This window comes from Xiphophorus hellerii, chromosome 19 (genome assembly GCF_003331165.1).
Source record: "Xiphophorus hellerii strain 12219 chromosome 19, Xiphophorus_hellerii-4.1, whole genome shotgun sequence".
Lineage (NCBI taxonomy): Eukaryota > Metazoa > Chordata > Actinopteri > Cyprinodontiformes > Poeciliidae > Xiphophorus > Xiphophorus hellerii.
Genome location: NC_045690.1, coordinates 20,969,891 through 20,988,478, shown reverse-complemented (window position 1 = coordinate 20,988,478; position 18,588 = coordinate 20,969,891). Strand labels below are relative to the sequence as shown.

Below are 18,588 nucleotides of genomic sequence, written 5' to 3'. Positions count from 1 at the left end.
AAACCTCCTCATCCGAGTGAAAAACAAAAGTTTTTTTCAAAATCGACGTGTTTCCATTAAGCCAATTTATGGGTTTCGCAAAAACTGCAATGGAAACACTTTTTTCACATCACACAAGTCATGTGGTCAAAACCAGGTAACACTACTGGTGGAAAAAAACCCTGAACGAGGATGATGTCGCTGCATGTTTTTTTTTTAACGATTTATCCAACAAGCAAACATGTTCACATGTGACTTTAATTGCGTTCCTTATTTAACGGGAACACCGCAATTACGAAGTTGCGGTCAGGGGAATATCGGCAAAGTTTTGCATGCATCTGCACTGGAAACCCAGTTAGTGACACTGTACACACAATTTGTGGGAGAACACACAGTATAGTGGCTATAAGAAGCAGATATTTGTCTCTGGACTTCTTCTCAGTGGTAAATGCCCCCTTTTGAGGGCCTCACAGTGTGTGTGCCGCTTTATGAGCGAGACAGGCCCTCCAAGTCTAAAAAAAGGGGCAAATAGAAAAGGAGGTAGAGGAGATAACACAATGCGGTCTTTATCATTTACACATGCCTGTCTGTCACCGACACCTCAGAAACACCACTGCTTTACGCCTCCTGTCAGAACAGCGCTGGAGACGAGCAGCACATGCGCTGCGCTGTGTTTGCAGGCCCCAGTGCTGCAAAGCACAACAAAACTGGCACGTCTTCCTCGTTAGAACCCAAAAGTTTGATATGGAGGACTGCGATACGGGCCTTTGTTTCGAACAGAAGCTGCGCAGATTCTCTGGCAGGGTGTAGAGACATGTTGGTTGCACAACCGCGGATCACCTGACTCAGACGCCGTGCAGCATGATACCCCGAGGGCTTATAGGGTGACGGAGTGCAATGGGAGGCAGAAAACACCCAGAACACACACACACACCGGTCTCAACGTATAGGTGGAAATAATACTTAGCGCCTATAATGTGACCTGTAATGCTCAAATTAGCGCCACAGTTACAGTAAACGGCTAAACATCAGTTGTTTATTAAGGCTGTTAACTTTATAAGGGAAACTTTCAATCTTAAAGAGTCAGAGACTCACAGGAGCGGTTGCTAGGATACAAATAGTCTCCTCTGCAAGTAAAACGAATATAGCATAACTTTATTAATAATATTTTTCACAAACTTAAATTGAGGTCGAAGAACATGTACAGTAGGATCATAACGAAAGCCTCCTGATCATTTGTATTGTAAAAGAAAAAAGAGGAGTAAATTTAGCTTTCAGTTTGCATTTTTTCCTCAACCTACCACTGAGACTTTAAAACAACACAAAGCTTTCAACCTCTGCAGTTTCTCATGCACAGCAAGCAGGAAATACCCGGCGAGGACTGTTGGCGTAACTGTTTGATGGCTCACACACTGAGATATGCCTGAAGTTAAAAGACCTTAACTCCTCTGCTTAGCAAAGTGGAAACTATCAATAAAAAGCACAAAGGCACCTAATGTTCTGTTTGATAGTCCCTGACTTGAAGCAAGCAGGTCAGAAAATCAAAAAATCCATTGTTTATCCAATCAGTGAACACACCGTACCTAAATATAAAGAGGTAATGCTGAAAACACTCTTCGTTGTTCAAGTTGTTACTGAGGAAGGACGACTTAAAATGACTTATTTAGGTATCAGTGAGGTATTTAATATCAAGTCGGAGGAAAGCGCAGTGATGTAAGCAGATACTAAAAAAGGAACGTCATTTTACTACATCTGTGGTTTATGCAGGCGGAGAGAGAGAGCAAAACGTCTGGCAGATAACAGAAAGGCTGAAACCATTACAGCAAATACGCCTGCACTGTGTAGCGAGCGTACACAAGCAGAATTGTTTTGCTCTTTGTCAAGATAGGAGGTTTTCAATGCAATTACTGCTACAATCACTCGACCTTAACAAACCGTACATTTACATGTAAATTTACATTCAAATTGGTTGCTATTAGGCATCACACATAACAAGTAAAAGAGAAGGAGGTTAAAGAGAAACTCGGGCCTCATGTCATCATCGTCACACGCAGTCACATCATCCTCATCCTCAAAGTATAGCTGTCGGTAAACACAAATGATTTGTTAACTATTTTCAATTGCTTGAAACTGAATTGGTTCCCCCAAAGAGCAGAAAAAGCCTTTAAAAAACTAATTTACACTTTGGTAATGTCGGTGGTAATGCTGCTCCGATGCAATGATCCTACCGGTATCCTACCAAGATGGCGCATTTCAGGGGTAACTTACTTCCCGTCTATTTTTCCCTCTCTTTCGGTGTAACATAGCTTCTGCTATAAATAATTAAAAGCAGGTTACAGAAGTAACATTGGAGAGAGAAAAAGAGATCTGCGTTCTGTTTCTTTTTCATTTTTGTTTAAGAGCAATCAGAATCGACTAAAATCAGTTCAGGCAGGTCAAATCTCTACAGACATCAAAAATCGTCCACATTCTGATCAGTGCAGCAAAACAACTCCAACATGTCCCAGTTAAAAAGTCACGCTGGCACTAAAAATAGTCCTTTTGAAAATCTGATTTCATCAAACCTCCTGCTCTTACGAGCTTTTTCTACGTGCTAAAATGAGCCGTTCCGACATTTTCTCAGCATATATTTCTCACAGGAGCAACTTTTTTTTCTTCTTTTTCATAAGCCAGCAGCTTTTTTTCCCAAACATGGCTAAAAGCCTGCGCTCCCTTCCACATTTAAAGAGGCAGGTTCCCTTTAAGCCATGCCGCACAGATGGTCCACAGCAACTCTCGCGGAAATACCTTATGTCAGCATATTCTCACTGCGAGCAAGCTGCTCAGAAACACACACCATCGCCATGTGCCACCAAACAAAACAACGCAAGTCCACATACCCATACATGCCAGCGTGCTAACCTCATAATCCAGTGTGGGGCTTAGGTTTGTTCACCCCCACACTTGGGGTGGATGAAGAAAGAGAAAAAAAAAAAGGCATGAACATTTCTTTGTCTGGGAAGTTCAGGGTCAGGTGATTGCTAAGGCAGTTCTGGTTGGCTAGACACGACTTGCAAATGTTGGGGGGCCAGCACGGCCGAGCATTTGCAGAAACCTCATCTTCACCCTCACATCCACAGCACAAAGTTCACTTCGGTAGCTGGGGGGAGGGGTGCGGAGAAGTGGAAGGAAATGAAAAGGGAGAAAAGGAGAACTTCTCACTGTAACACATGTACAAAAAAAAAAAGAAGAAAAAAAAGAAAGTAAAGTGCAACCCTCTAAACCACCACGCTGTCCGTGCCGCGGGAGTACGCAACAGCGAGATCCCCTGCAGCGAAGAAGAGGACTTTGATGGCAAAGCAAAGCCGCATTTATGCAAATCTCATAAAAGTTTGCAAAGTGCCGGATAAGAAAAAAAAAAAAAAAAAAAAAAAAAGCGTAGTAGCAGTCAAAGCCTCTCTGTGCTTCACTTTCAGGAAAATCCACCTTAAAGCGCTTTAAATACACTTGACTCTTACTTTAGAGCGTTTCGTTTGCAGGGGCCTGACACGTCCTGCTAATTTGGCAATATTTTTTCCCTGGAGACACTTTCACCTCTGACCTACTTTGACCGCTACTGGCAAAAAAAAAACAAAAAAAAAACTGAAAAAAACCCCCAGAACAGATTCAGTTGATTCCTTTAACTCATATAAAAGAATTATATTTGTGCTTTCCACAGGAACAAATGATTTGGGATAATTTATTGTTTGGGACAGTGGAGCACTCACTCAATTTTCTTTCCATTTACCTTTTCGGTTGTTATTTAAACGTTACGTACGACTTTTGATCAACAATCTTTAAAAGTAACTGGAACTTTGTGCCTTATTTTGTGTTGCTGTTTAATATTTTTCTTAATCTAGTTATTGCTTTGAGAATCCTGCAAGCCTCACTAATGCCAGTCTGTAGTTATTTAATAACATTTTCTTCTAGGATTTTAAGGTAACAAATTAACGTCCAATAGTCTGTTATTAATTAAACTTTATTACCAGATCAGGGGTTTACATGCAATGAAGAGAAAGATACTCAAAACACAACCAGTTACTACAAAGGTAGATATATAGAGCCTTTCAAAAGTATTTGTATTCTTCTAACTATTTATATTTTATTATGCTAAAACCACTTATATTTTCTAACAAAACTCTGGGGCCTTCACAATAAAAGCTTTATCTATACTTAGATGAAATTGCGCAGAAGTGGGCTCTATTTTACAATAGTTGACTTTCAGATTTTTATTAGGAAGAAGTTTAGGGAACCCTTCTTCCATTGTACAACTATATGCTACGTTGTGATGATCTGTTACACGAAAAATCCATTTGGGTTTGTGGCTGTAAGATGGCAAAACGCGGAAATGTTCGAATGCTTTTCAAGGAGCTGCAGTCGAATATATAAATGTGGTTTGTTGCTTTAATATTACGGTTCTGTCACAACTTGCCTGATGATTTTGTGAAAGAAGCGCCGTTTTGCCAGAGAAACTTGTTTTGCCCCGTTTCCAGCTCCAGTCTGATGTGCAAACACATTTCTGTTTGCTTTCTTAAGCCGCTAACTAAAAACAGACAAGCGTGTCTACACGAGCCAACAAAGATGGAAATATCTGCAGCAGTGTAATGAAACTCGGCCACACAATAGTGATGATGATAACAAATTTGACTCAGTCTTGATTTCAGTTTATTTACATAGTGCCAATTCAAATCACACCATGTAAATTTAGCCACTTCAAAAGAAAAACAAGTAAAAGTGTAAAAGGCATTTTATAAGAAAAGTAATTTCAAACCAGTCACACATCAGTGTCAACTCTAGCTCATTATGAAAACTGATTTCAAGTCATTTACTTGCAGCAATCTCTCATGCTGAGAGTGTATGCAGCAACAGCGGAGAGGAAAGACTCCACTTTAACAAGAAGAAACCTCCGGCAGAACCAGAACCAGCGATTCAGTGTTTGAGAAGACAGAGCAGACCCACTGAACTGACCTGACTGAACTCGGTTCCGACTCGTTTTAATTCAACTTAACTCAATTCATTCAACTCAACTTGGTTTACTTCAGCTCATCTCAGACTCTAGCAACAACAACAACAACAAAAAAGAAACATTGCATGTTGAGATCAGCTTTATTGCCATTCACTAAGCTCTGAAGTGAGACATCAAAAGCACAGGGAACAGAGTAAATCTAAATTTTATGTTTTCAGCAGGGAAGTATGAACCAGATGTGACCCACACAGATGGATGTAATTCCCCCCTCCGCTCGTACGAAAGACAAGAACAAAGCAATGAAAAGCAGAAGCCAAACTGGGGAAATTTCACTGAAATAAATGGTACCTTCATGAAATATCAAATGACACACCAAATACACTTGGTCATGGGTTCCCCAAGGGTTCTAGCTTCAGTCAACGCTGGCCTCTGACCCTGCGGTCAGTGGTGGCTGGTTTACAGCGAGGGTACTCACCTCCATCTTCCACTTGGCCATCAACTCCTCCCTGGTCCGCTTGCTAATGTAATAAGGGTCACCAGCCTGGAAGGTTATTCTGGGCATTGGCCTCTGTCGAAGGCTGATCTCCCAACCAACTCCCCTTCGTAGCCTGCCTCGACCTCCCTGTTTAAGGTACGAAAGAAACAAATTAGCTACTTGTTTTTTTTTTTTTTGAGTCGACGTTGAGAACTGTGGCAAAATTGTGCGTCTAGCCAGTCGCCGTGTTTCATGAGAGAGACGTTCTGTTTGAAATGGGTAGTTTGGTGATTTGACTAGTTAATTTTGTAAAGGGAGGTCACAGCGTCTAATAACTTAAAAAAACACCGGAACAAGCTTTCCTGAGATGCTTCCAAGTGTATTTGATATTTCAAATCTATACACCATTAGGTACCATTTCTTTCATCAGTTCAAAGAGAGAAGAAACCATTTTCTGTTTCTGGATTTCTGGCGCAGACAATCTCCAGTCAAAAGCAAACAGCATTGAAGAATGTGCTGTGCATAATTTTACTGATTTCTTTCTAAAAACCTGCATGGAAAGGCCTTTACCTTCTGCTGTTGTATTAGAGCACAAGAGTGGAAAGTCAATCTAAACAAATCTTTAAATAAGAAACATGTTTGTTCCTTTGTTGTAGAGGCTTGAGTCCAATGAGAATATCTAGTTGCCAGGAGCGTGTAAGTTTATACTGATGCTAAATTACCAAACTAGTCGGACCACCCCACCGCTCTCCGACTAACAAGTCCCAACTTTTCCACCGCAGGTTTTTCCAAGCTGCAGTTTATCTCTTTTTGACCAGCTCGCGGTTTGCATGAACAAATATTTATTTTCTCCAGGAGGCACTTGTTGTACCTCCTTGTGATTCTAGCTGCATGGGGTGTTAGTTTTGAGAGTACTGGAGTTTTACCGGGAGCTAAAAATCAGCAGAGCTAATATTAGATTATCTAAAAAAAAAATCTAAAAGGGACATCACATCCGTTCTGTTTGGCGTACAGAGTCAAATATTTTCAAGTAAAGAACCCAACCGCGTTACTGCTATATTAGTATATTTGTGATTTCATCGAGTTCAGAGTCAGAAGGTTTGATCCAACTCTTATGAAACGAATCAACGTGCCTTCAAACTGTAGGGTTGTTAGCAAACATTAAAAAACTGGTTCCAGATACATAAACTCTAAAGATTTGATTGGACAACGTGAGTCGAGCTCATCAATGAATTTCTGTCAGACCCAACCGAGACCGAAGAGCAGTTTCCATCTAAACTACACGGTTGGTGTTTAGGTTGGCTTCACTTTTTGGTCCAACTAATTAACAGTGAATAATACGTCCAAACATACAAAAGAATGACTTCATGAGAGGAAAATTAACGTTTGGGAATGGCTTTGCCAGAATTAAGGAATTCCAACAACGCAGAACAATAACAGAAGACATTTTACAAGCAGGTTGCTGCAGCTTTTTGTAATTATTTTTCTCCCAGTGGTCTTCTTGGGTTTTTTTTCAGTTGAATTATTGATGACGTCACGTTTAAATAAGTGGAGACAGTTTTGAAATGATCAGTCATGGTCTCGTTTTTACACATAACACAGACAGGCTTTTTTTTTTACTTCAAACATGGCTGCGTTCACTTTTGAGAGTCACTGCATATGTTATTTTTAGAAGACGTCATGTTTTTGCAGCAGATAAACCATGTCACATGTGAATGATGTGAACGACCAAAAAAAATAAAAGAGATATTTGGTTTTTTTCTACTGAGTTGTGAATGTTTCAAGAGATTGTGAGCACGACAAGATGCTAATGTTAACGTTAGCAACTAGAAACAGGTGTCTGATACTTTAGTCAAACAAATCAACATGATGCTAAGCAAGTTAGACCTTGTGGCTGCATGTCAGTAATTTCCAGAACAACAGACAATGGATATAAACACTTTGCAGGAGAATTTAAGAATAATTCATAAATCATTTCTATGTTCGGTTTTCGAGAGCAGGGCACAGTGTTCCCGTCTTTTTCCACGCTATGCTTTTCGAGATATGCATCATACGTAGTGTAGAAGTTAAGAGTGCCACTAGTTATTTGTCCACAACTCTGCAAGAACGTTAAGCATTTTATGTATTCATGGCAATTGCAGTCAAACAAAACCGCACCGTATTTTGTAGAACATCCAAAGGTCATTTAAACAACTCTGACCTCATAAAACAAGGATTCAACCCTTATTCTGATCCAGAGAACGACACAACAGCACAGAAATCTTACCTCAGTCTTGATTGTGTCACACCCGTCGTCTTCCTTGTGCTCCACATCTAGAGAGAAGACAGTGACACAATGGATGACCTGAATCATTCACCGAAGAGAGTAAATCCCATTAACAGCCCCTAAATTTGAGCAAAAGTCGTTGCTTTTTATCGATCAATAAACCATGACACGTTAATGAATCGCACGCTTCATTTTTATCGCATCAACAAAGCACTTGATCTAAATAAAGCTAATTCGCTAAAACTCTAGGGTGAGGGAGTCGTATAAATCCAAACTGTGGTTCTGAAAAACTGGACCAGAGGAGCTTGAGCTCTCAGGTGCTGTATGAGGAAACGGTGGAGTCGCGAAGGTCTGGATTTGCTGCCCAGGTTCTGATGAGCGTAGAAGGTGGCCAAGTTTACTTTGGCCACAGCTTATCATCCGGCCCGATGTTTTCCTTTCATGAAACACAGGGCCAGCTGCTATTAGCCCTGGCTGTTGACATTGAGTCATAAAGTCTACAACATATTGTTTCACATCTGTGATTTGGTGGGTGCATATGTCCCTCCTAGACGTTCTCAAAACCTGAACTGAATCAGAACAGAGTAGAGTTTTTGGGAAGTCTTTCCATGAAATTGCTTGTAAAAAAAAACTACTGAAAATCTCAACAGATGTTATAAAGCTGGTGGACTTCCTCTGGGTAGTAAAGATTATAGTTTCGGTTCAGGCAGTGCGACACATATCTAAGCAAGTAAAAAAAAAAAACACATTTAGAGAAACTGATACACAGTCATAGCGAGAAACAAGTTTCAGTCACTTATCACGGTAGCTTTAGCCAAAACTGATATTGACCTGAGCGATGTTTTTCAATATTAAACAATAAAAAAAGCCAATTTTGGCTAATTTTTCATGTATTTTCATTCACAATCTGCTAGGTATTATTCTTTTTTTTTTATACATATGAATATTTCTCTCTTCGAAAAAGTTATATATTTTTTATGTCTTCTAAAACTTAAAAATAGGCATAAATTGAAAGATTTTTAGCGACAAAACCCAACAAATTTTCTTTAGGAGGTAAAAAACAATATTTTCTTGAAGGTTCATGTAGGTTTTGCATCTCATGACAAATATGCTCTTTAACAGAAGCAAAAGTGAACAGAGTCTGCTCTAGAGTAAATAAACTGCTTTTTTAGTAATGCCGAGTTAACCATGTGAACAGCTATGGTAAACGCTAAGAAGACTGCTAACCCTAAGCTTAAAAAAATACCTTTCAAATGCAGTTTTTATATCTCATAGTTCTGAAAGTTCAATCGAAATCGGCTAAAATTGATTTTAGGTCAAAACTGTACAAAGTCCCGCCTCCCAAAATGACCGATAAACAGATCAGCAGACGATGCCCTCCAAACAGCCATCATTCGTAGGCAGGTGAATGAATGATGCAGAGGACGGTTGCGATGCTATCGGCGCCAGAAATGGGCGCAGATACACTCAGAGGAAGTTGCACAACCTGAAGTGAGAATTTCAGCAGCCGAGTAAACCAGACAATAATAGCCCAGCGTCGAGGGGCCCTCAGACCGCAGTCTAATAAAACTGACTCAAGCACAGTAAACGCTCCAGTTGGACTTCCCTCCAACTTGGCCATGATTTCAGATGTCTGCAATAACAACACGCGCGTGTTATTTATTCCTGAAAAGCATTGTTTGTCTGTGTCTAACCAAGCGCTGACGGAGTTCAACAGAGACCGACGATGAACGAAACACTAGCGCGGCTGTCGTGATTAATGAACTTTTTTTTCTCTCCGTCTCACAATCAGATGACAACACGAGGGAGCCAAATTTAGCTTTATCACAGAGGCGCCTGCCAACATATCTGGTATTAGTTTCACAGTCCTAAAAGTCCCCAGGCTCTTTGATACCGCATTACCCCGGCTGCACAACACACACGTCTTATGAAGCAGCTGGCTCTGAAATTAGCAAGATGGCACAGAATGAGTAAACAGTTGATGCTAAAGCACTGTGTTGGCACTTGAGCCCCAAGGGGAGGCGGGGGAGTGTGAATTGGGAGGGGGCAACACTTGATGGCAAGTTTTCCTAGAGACGCGTCCAAGCAGAAGTCTTCTCTCTTAGCAGCCTCTTCAAGATTGCTCCACGTGTGGCTGGACCTCCAGCCTCCCCCTCTCCACTGCTTTCATTGTGATCCTCAGGAATAAGTGACTCTATAACAAATTGTTGAGGCATGCAGAGTGCCAAGGTCACTGGGTTTGTGAGAGGATCCGGCCCGCGATGCCCAGAGAGAGTATACCTCGCCAGCTGGAGTGGGTTCCAGCTTTAGCATTACCGGAGCTCAGTTGCACACCCCAGACGGAGCTAAAATCCTTCCTTTGCCCTCCAGATGGATAACACAAACCCTGTTTAGCTGAATATCGATCCAGGCCTCCGCTTCCTCTGCCAAGCTCTCTGTGCTCCAGTCGTAACTGTACCAACACTTTATTGACCGTGATTGCAATCTCCAGCCCCAGTCTGCTTTGTTGATTAGTAAAATTGAAGCGAGGGGACTCTAGCTGCTAAGCTAACGCAGTTTGTGGCACATGTAAAGCACTGGAAGCTAAGCTAACGTTATCCTAAAGTTTAGATCTCACTGACTCAATATTTACTAACAGATTACTACATATTTTCCCTTGTGTTGAAGTTAATCTGCATTTAAAGTCGGGATGCATTTAAAGCTCATATTTGACAAACTGTACATATAAGTGGCTTTTTTGGCTCTGAGGCTCATTATGCCGCCTCAAAGTACCCAGATCTGCTTTCTGACAGTATTTTAAGTCTTTCACCGCAGATTACTTGGTACCCGCCTTTGACAAAAACCCACTTCTCAATCTGTTTTTGCAATCCCGTGTCAAAGACATAAGGACAATGTGAGGATGCACAAGACCACAAGATGCTTTGATGAACATGTTTTAAACCACATGCTTATGATTTTTGTTTAATCCGCTCTCTTCTTAGCTATTACGCCACAGAACAAGTGTTGGGGAAACGATTCAAATTCTCAATCGAATTCAGTGCAGGGTCTGTACTTAATTAATCGCAATTATATATTGACAAAATATGAGAGATTTCAACCTTTGTTGCTAAGCTATTCAATCGGTTATTTAGATTATTCAACCATCAAATTAGTGTTGAGTGCTATTATAACCATTCTGCTTTTTCAGGAACCCCGGATTGTTCATGGAACGTCTTTGACAAAATGCGTCTTTAGAAATCTGAGCTGTGAATGTTGACATTAGCTGCTGCAACATGTTTAGCACTGAGATGCTATTTCAAGCCTGAATAGCTTCGCTGACGGGCCAACTCCTTTCAGCAGAACTTTGAACACAACAAAAGTATTTCCCAGCGTCCCATCTCATTGTTTTTCGAAGCATAAATTGCCGCCTGTGCGTCAAATTTATGGGTGTACAAGAAATGTGCCAATACATAAGACCCAGCCTGAACTTTTGTACGTAAAAAACAAAACAAAAAAAACCCCCGTTAAAATAATGTCATTCATTTTGTTAAAAAAAAATTTTAATGTTAAAATTTGTCAATTAATCTAATTTATTGTGTTAAAGTCCTGGCCCTACTGATGATGTGTGTTAAAAAGACAGGAAAGGAAAAATACACCTTCACTGGTTTTTACTCAACAATAACATGGTGCAAGAAAAATTAATAATTACTTTTTTTTTTTTAAAGCAGCTGCAGGTTGCAGTAGAGACTGGAGAGTGGCAGTCAGAGTTACTATGAAAGAGATTAGATTGGCAAATATTCATGTTTTAGTTAAAAATGTGGCAAGACTTAAAGTTGATGTCCACAAACTCCATTTCCGTCCAGTCAGACTGAGTTTAAGCTATTTTGCAAGAAGAATTGTCAAAAATGTCAGGCATAGATAAACACCCAGAAGATGTTCAGCTTTAATCGGAGCAAAAGTGGTTGTAAAAACTGCTAAAAGTAATGTTTAATTAGTCTTTCAACTCACAAATATGCTCTACTTTGTATTTTTCTCTCACATAAATCCCCAAAACTTTATGTGGACGTTTGTGGTTGTAGCACATAATGTGAAAACATTCAAGAGGTTTGTAATGTTTTTGTGACGCATTTTAAACGACTTGCATGAAGCTACAGTTGGTTTTAAATTTAGTTCTATGGCAGGGATTGCGAAATACTAAAGACTTTTTCCATTTCTGAAAAACTCCTTTTAGCTGTGCTTTTTCCCTAAACAAGTTTCCAACAATAAAAAGAAAAGGAATTACTCAGTTTAATCCCTCTGTATATTCTTCTGCACTGTTAATAGTTATTGATCAGGTCTTTTTCTATCATTTAAAACAATATCTTTCTGTCGGAACATATTTTTCACCAGTTGCGAGTACAGTGCTGCTGTAAAAACAGCACGCATGCCAGAGTTTTACTTTCTCCTTCCATAAAGTTTTGTAGACTCAAACCAGAGTAATTACTGTGCAAATAATGCGGCTGCTTACTTCCTGAGCAACAAAAACCAAAACCCCCTTCCCAGCCAGTCAGAATAAATGAACTTTTTGCTTGTAAAGATATCTTTATGGCAAATACATAAACACCCTATTGGTACTGATTCCACCCCGCTTAATTAAAAAAACTCAAAATAAAAAAACGAAATGCTGCGCAGTAGGAAAAATGTGGAGAAATAAAAGAAAAGTTGTTTCATGGGAGACACTGGGACTGTTAAAGCAACAGGGTTATCCCGGGGTTTACCCGAGCGAGACGCAACAAGCCCCACAGACCAGGTGAGTAAGAGGTGCAGACTCAGTTTGTAAGGAGTTCTGGTTACGACGTCATCCAACTGGCACGGCCGTCGCCTGGGATCTGCCAGCCCGAGGAGACCCGTTGCCAGGAGACCGGCTGCTCCTCCCCTAGGGTTATTTACCACACTCCCATTCAAAGTCACAGCCGGCGTCTCGGCGGCCCTCTGGAGCGACAGGGGAGGCACGTGGCCGAGGGGGCGACGGGCCTACGACGCACTCTGGCTTTAACGAAACAGCATCATCCAGACAACTTTGACAGAATTCGCTAAATATTCAGCCACGACTCTTTACTGCACTCATGAACATCTGTTAAAGATGTACAAAGACAATGTCAAATTTTTGTTGGCCGATAAATTTTCCCAGACGTTTTTGAGACAAACGACAATATTGTTGTTTAGGGACCAATTTCCAGTAATGTAATGGTAATGTTGCAATAATGTGTTGCGGGGCATAATACTCATTTGATCTGGTTAATATTAGATCTAATTGTTTTGATTATCTGCATTAATTTAGTTTGGTTTGGGCTGTGCAAGGAATGTAGTTGGGTCCTTTGTATGGAAGAGCCATAGTCAAAAGAGTCCACTAGGGGCACTAGTGCGCTCTTCTCTACACTGAATACAAGAGTACACTGATCTCATCTTGTGATCATTTCTTCTCTTACATTTGTCCTTTTATAAGTTAAGAAATGGGATCTAACTCTCAGGAGAATGACATGTGGATGAATGCTAGCCCTGTGTGTGCGAATTTGTATGTATTTAGTTTATATTGCTTTAATGTGATGTGCGAAGACTGTTTGGCTAACTAGCTTAGCTCTGTTGCTAACGGCAGTAGGCCTCATGTTCCGTTCGGCATCCTGCAGCTTGATTTGTTTAAATTAGAATAATAACTTGTGATTTTTGTCAAGTAGTACAAGCAATGTACTGTTTTTCACCATTTTGGTTGGAAATATTTCTATTTTTTAATTATTAATTTAGTTCTGACTGTGCCATAAAAACATTACTTAAACAATTCACAGTGAAAGGTTTAAATATTGTTAAATAACTGTAATGTGAAATACTTGGTTTTGTCTAAAAAATATAGTATCAATGACTTGCAGTTGGAAAGGCTGAGAATTGTATGAAAAGAGATTTCTATGTTCTGCTTCTCTACACTCAATACAAGAGTAAGTGAAAGCGCACTGATCTCATCTCGTGATCATTTCTACTCTTACATTTGTCCTTTTATAAGGGCTATCAAATGCAACACCCTAAACTTTAATGTCTAACAAACATTGAACACAGGAACTAGAAGACATTTCAAATATCCAGCAACATGTAAAATGAATCTCTGTAAACTAAACCGTCCCTCAAACAAAGGGCCAGTTCATAGTAGTTCAGGAGACCAAAGACTTTTGTCATCCAGTTTTCGGTATAAAAGAGAAAAAGGGCAAATCATACAAATGAAAATGATTGAGCTCACTTTAATTTACCCTGCGATTAATTACTTTATCGCTCATTGCGACAGGCCTAGTTAAGATAGTTAATTTTGTTAATCGAAGAAGCAAAATTGTGAAAAATCCAACCTTTAGTTTAAGCACATTTACTCGTCAGCAGTGACACGTGTCATGGCATCCCTGCACATTCTTATAATGTGAATGTTACAAAAGCCATTTTTATTTTTAGATTTAAAATTTTAAGCTGATCTGAGTGTGTGTAAACCTTTAATCATAGAGGTCCGTTTCTAATAGGTACGTCTGTCTCAAAATCAGAAAGACGAGAGAACATGCCATTCATGTAAGTCACACGTGTGAATCTTCATAAATCAGGAAGCATCTGTTAGTTGACAACAGTCTTTTAGAACAAATGAAACTGAGGCAAATAAATTGGACTCATCAGCCACTATGGACTGTGTAAAAGATGGTAAGGAAGGTAAAAAAAAAATCTGTTGGATAAGTGCAGCAATTTTTGGATCACCAAGTTTCCATAGCAACCATCGCACACTGTCTTGATCATGTGGAGTTTTCTGGGGCTTTGGTTAGATCAGACTAGTGTTGGTTTATTCTGCAACAAACATTTTATACAGCAAGAAAATAATAAAGTAACATGGAAAAAAAACCAACAACACATGTCCACTGTCATGTATGGTGGAGGATTTGTGATGCTGTGGATAATTTTAAATCCAGAGGCACTAGTTAGAGTGAACCAAAGCTTGGACTCTACAGGAAAACTGGCAAAGGGCTCGTTGGTAGGTCCTGATCCGAAACATAAAGACAAATCAGCAAAAAAGTAGTTCAACTGACACAAATCCATCACTGTCTTCAGACATAAATCCTACAGAAGAGAAGAGAGCAAAAGGAGCTGTATGGCAGACTGAGGGTTTTCTTCTAAGCTTTAGACGGATGTAGAAAGAGTTGACAGCATTGGTTCCAAAACTTTAGCCAGCAGTGATTTTGTTGGAAGTAGTTATTTATTTTATCTGAGTAAATGTAGCCAAATGAAACTTTGGATCACTCTAAACAGCAAACATTTCCCATGACAGTGAAATACTAATAAACTTTTATAGCATCCCAGAAGCAACATCAGGAACACCTCCTAAGTTTTTATGCACTCCTGTGTTTTCTTTCTGGTCCCTTTCTTATAGCTAGTGGGTAAATATGTAGATCTGACACTTCTGGCATTACCGTTAATAGGAACCTGCACATGCTCTGACTCTCATTTCTAGATCATTCCTGTTTGTGAACGAGAACTCACACTTCGTTGGCCGCTCCAGTTTCCGCCTCCCTCTTTTCTTGCGCGGCATCATCAGGCCGTCGTCCTTGTCTTTCTCCAGCTCCCGGTCCTCCTGGCTGGACAGGAAGCCGTTCTCCTGGGAGGGACTGGGGCTCTGACCCTGGGAGCCGTCCTCCTCCTGGTAGGAGGACGGGCATCTGGGAATTCCATTCTCCACTTCCCGCTTCTCCTGTCTGGGGAAGCAGGCGTCGGGCGTCTTGTCTCCGCGCGAGTCGGTTTCTCCGTTGTAGACTTGTGATATGGATGGCCGGCACAGCTCGAGGTAACTGTTGCAAACGCTCGCGCAGCCCGTGATGGATCCGCAGCTCTCGACCTGCAGGCGGAACGGGACGAAGGAGGGTGAAATGTTAACATTTGCGTTTAGGAGAAAATTGAACGTAAAAAAATATTACATGAGTCAACCTGTATAAGGTTGGCATGTGAATCAGTGAGTTACAGCAATCCCCAACAAACTCCCTCAACTCCAAAGTTCAAAGCTGGGACAAGAAAGCTGCCATACAACCACTAACTTACAAGCGAGGAGGGAAGTTGTGTGTTACAGCAGCACAGAACTATGCCAGGAATGTTGGCTGTTCCTGGAGAAAGTTTTCCCTCCGTCCTCCTGGTTTCGCTCCATAAAAGAGGACTTCATTCAAGAGGTGCTGACCTGTTTGCAGCTGACATGATTTCCAGTGTGTAATAATGTCTCTCTGGCTGTAAAGCATATTTAGATGTCATACGCAGGCCTGTCACGATAGCCAATTTTCCCAGAAGTCGTTGCGTTGAGCAATATTATTGTTGTTTTTAGAGCAATTTGCAGTGATATGATGGTAATGGCATGATAATGCCAGCACACCCTCTCAAAGATGAATAAACTTTAAATCCTAGTGAACATCTAATGCTCAAACTGGAAGACATTTTAAATATCCAAAATAAATAACCAAAGCAACAAATACATTCTGAAGTCTTTTGTAAACAAAACTGAACCTCAGAAATAGAGTTAGTTTACACCAATGCACCAGGCTGAAGACATATGTTGCCCGATTCTAGGTAGACAGAGAGACAGAAAAGAGAAAATGCAATAAATCAAGCAAGTGGAAAATGGAAATCGAGCTTGTTTTCATTTATCATGCAATCAGTTAATTCATTGCTTACTGTGACAGACCTGGTCATACACAAGTATTTACACCCTCTCACGATGTATTCACAACCTCTAATGTAGTATTTTCAAGGGATTTGTAATGAGAGACCAACACAAAGTGGTGAATAATTGTGTGGGGCATCGGTTTACTCATCGTCTCCCAGCATCACTGCTAAAACTCACACCAGCAGCAAAACTCAAAGCTGGACAGAAAAGAATCCTGTTTCCAACAGAGTCCATTCCTTTTCTGTTGGATAAAGAAAGGATTTTAAAAACCTTTAAACTATTTAAAGGTTTTAAAGTATCGGCCGATATCCTTAATTTTGGGAAATCGGCTTAAGGTAAGGTAATTTTATTCATATAGCACATTTTCAGCAACAGGGCAATTCTAAGTGCTTTACATGAGTCAGAGGAAATACAAACAAAATTTTTTAAAAAGCTAAAGAAAAACAAAAGTATAAAAGTATAGAACTATGTATTGATTCCCCATGTATAATAAGAATTTATAAACTAGTAGGGGTTTGTCTGGATTCTTGATTTGATAAAATTAGATGTTGGTTCTCCATGTTTGACTCTAAATACTTACATGTGAAGCCGATCTTATCTACCTCACCAAAGGTCTAAAAATCAGCCACTGTCCTCTTCTGCTCTGTAGAGAGAGAGGTTTGACCACCAGGTCGTGTCTGCATGTTTGCAGTAGACAATATTCACTCCATTGTTACCAACTCAATGACTTCCTTGCTATATTTAGTGACATTTCAGACAAAACAAGTTGGCCAAAATCGGAATCGGCAGATTCAGGCTTTTTAAAGATCGGTAATCGGCGACGGGCCAGAAAACTGCAATAGGTGCACCTCTACTTCGTAGTGTAACAAGGAGAACTTTTAGGAATGGCCGTCCGTGCATCCAGTATTTCTAAAGTTCCATATGACTGAAGCTGAGACCCGGTGAAACACCGCCATGTGTTGGGAGCAGCCCAGTCCAAGTCCAGATCTAAGTCTGTGGTGAGGTTCATAGATCCCTTGAATCCAACATGAATAGCTAAAATCTTTTAGACCCAAGAGGCGCAAACCTGCAGCTGTAAATCCAGTGAAAGGTGGCTCGAACTGTTGAGTCGGTAGATTGAATACAAATGCACGTCACAATTTTTAAATTACTATTTGTGAAAAACTTTGAAAGCCACATCATTTACCCTCATCTTTCCAGTTAAACTCACATCGAACCACTGTGAAGTACATTCAAGTTTTTTATGGGTTTTTTTTGTATCTCAGGGGGTATGAATCCCTTTGTAAGGCTCTTTGGCGTTCTTGCTGCTGCCTTTAAAACACATGACTTGTTTACTCTGACCATAAAGTTGGTCAGAGACAGAAATCTGAAGATATCTGCTCTCAACGTGACCCTGAAGAATGTCTGGATGCAAAACAAGCCATGCAGAAATAAACTTCTGTCGAAGTTGTAACGTCGCGTAAAGACAAAGCCACAATGAAAGGCAGCCGGCTGTAAGGAATCCCTCTCAGGCCGCGGAGGTCTGCATGACCTCATCAGACAAATTATCCATAAACCGAACAAGTCCAGTCAAACGAGGAGCAGCCTGCCAGTGACTCAGCCGGACACGATGAGTGACAGAAATAAAGCCTCCGCTCCAGGATTATCGATATTCTGACTTGCACGCAGTAACGAAGACAAACGCGGGCAAAAGAGTGCGAGAGCAAACATGTTTGGTGCGACGCAAGTGCTGTTAAAAGCATTACGCAACCGACAAGTGACCCAGTGAACCACATGTGGACGCTGCCAGAGGTCAGAGGTCCCGCTTGGTAAATCAGACAGCCCAGACAGGCAGACAGGGGTCAGAGGCACAACACTAAACTGGTAATCCTACATAATGTGCAGCAGCTTATTAGCATTAAAACATGGCAGTAAATAATATTCTGGATAAAATGTAAAGTTAGACTTTTTTTTTTTGCTATTTTTTTTTTTGTCACACTTCAATGTTGTAACTCATTAAATGGGATGTTACATATTTTCCAGATATATATACTAATGTTTTATAGCACAATCAAGTCAATATGTAACGTATGGAAAATGCTTTATAAATCAAAAATAAATTGGGAAAAAAATTGACTTCACAAAAAAGACTTTCAGACTTTTGAACCAATGAGACAAAATTTGAACCTTTTTAGGACTACTTGCTGTTTTGGGATTGATGACTT

The 18,588-nt window shown here is 40.3% G+C and overlaps 1 protein-coding gene across 6 annotated transcripts in view; it reads right to left on the bottom strand.

Moving 5' to 3' along the window:
* Positions 1–18,588, bottom strand: part of dnmt3ab (DNA (cytosine-5-)-methyltransferase 3 alpha b) — a 44,829-nt gene that overhangs the window by 15,589 nt on the left and 10,652 nt on the right. For 3 of the 6 annotated variants that reach the window (XM_032547985.1, XM_032547987.1, XM_032547986.1), the window contains exons 4-6: positions 15,220–15,571; positions 7,705–7,751; positions 5,439–5,585 (exon numbers count right to left, since the gene is read on the bottom strand). In XM_032547985.1, the coding sequence (XP_032403876.1) occupies positions 5,439–5,585; positions 7,705–7,751; positions 15,220–15,571 (546 nt within the window). Of the gene's footprint in view, positions 1–2,858; positions 3,299–5,438; positions 5,586–7,704; positions 7,752–15,219; positions 15,572–18,588 lie in introns of those variants that run through there. The other 3 variants (XM_032547988.1, XM_032547989.1, XM_032547990.1) reach the window with 3 other exon arrangements.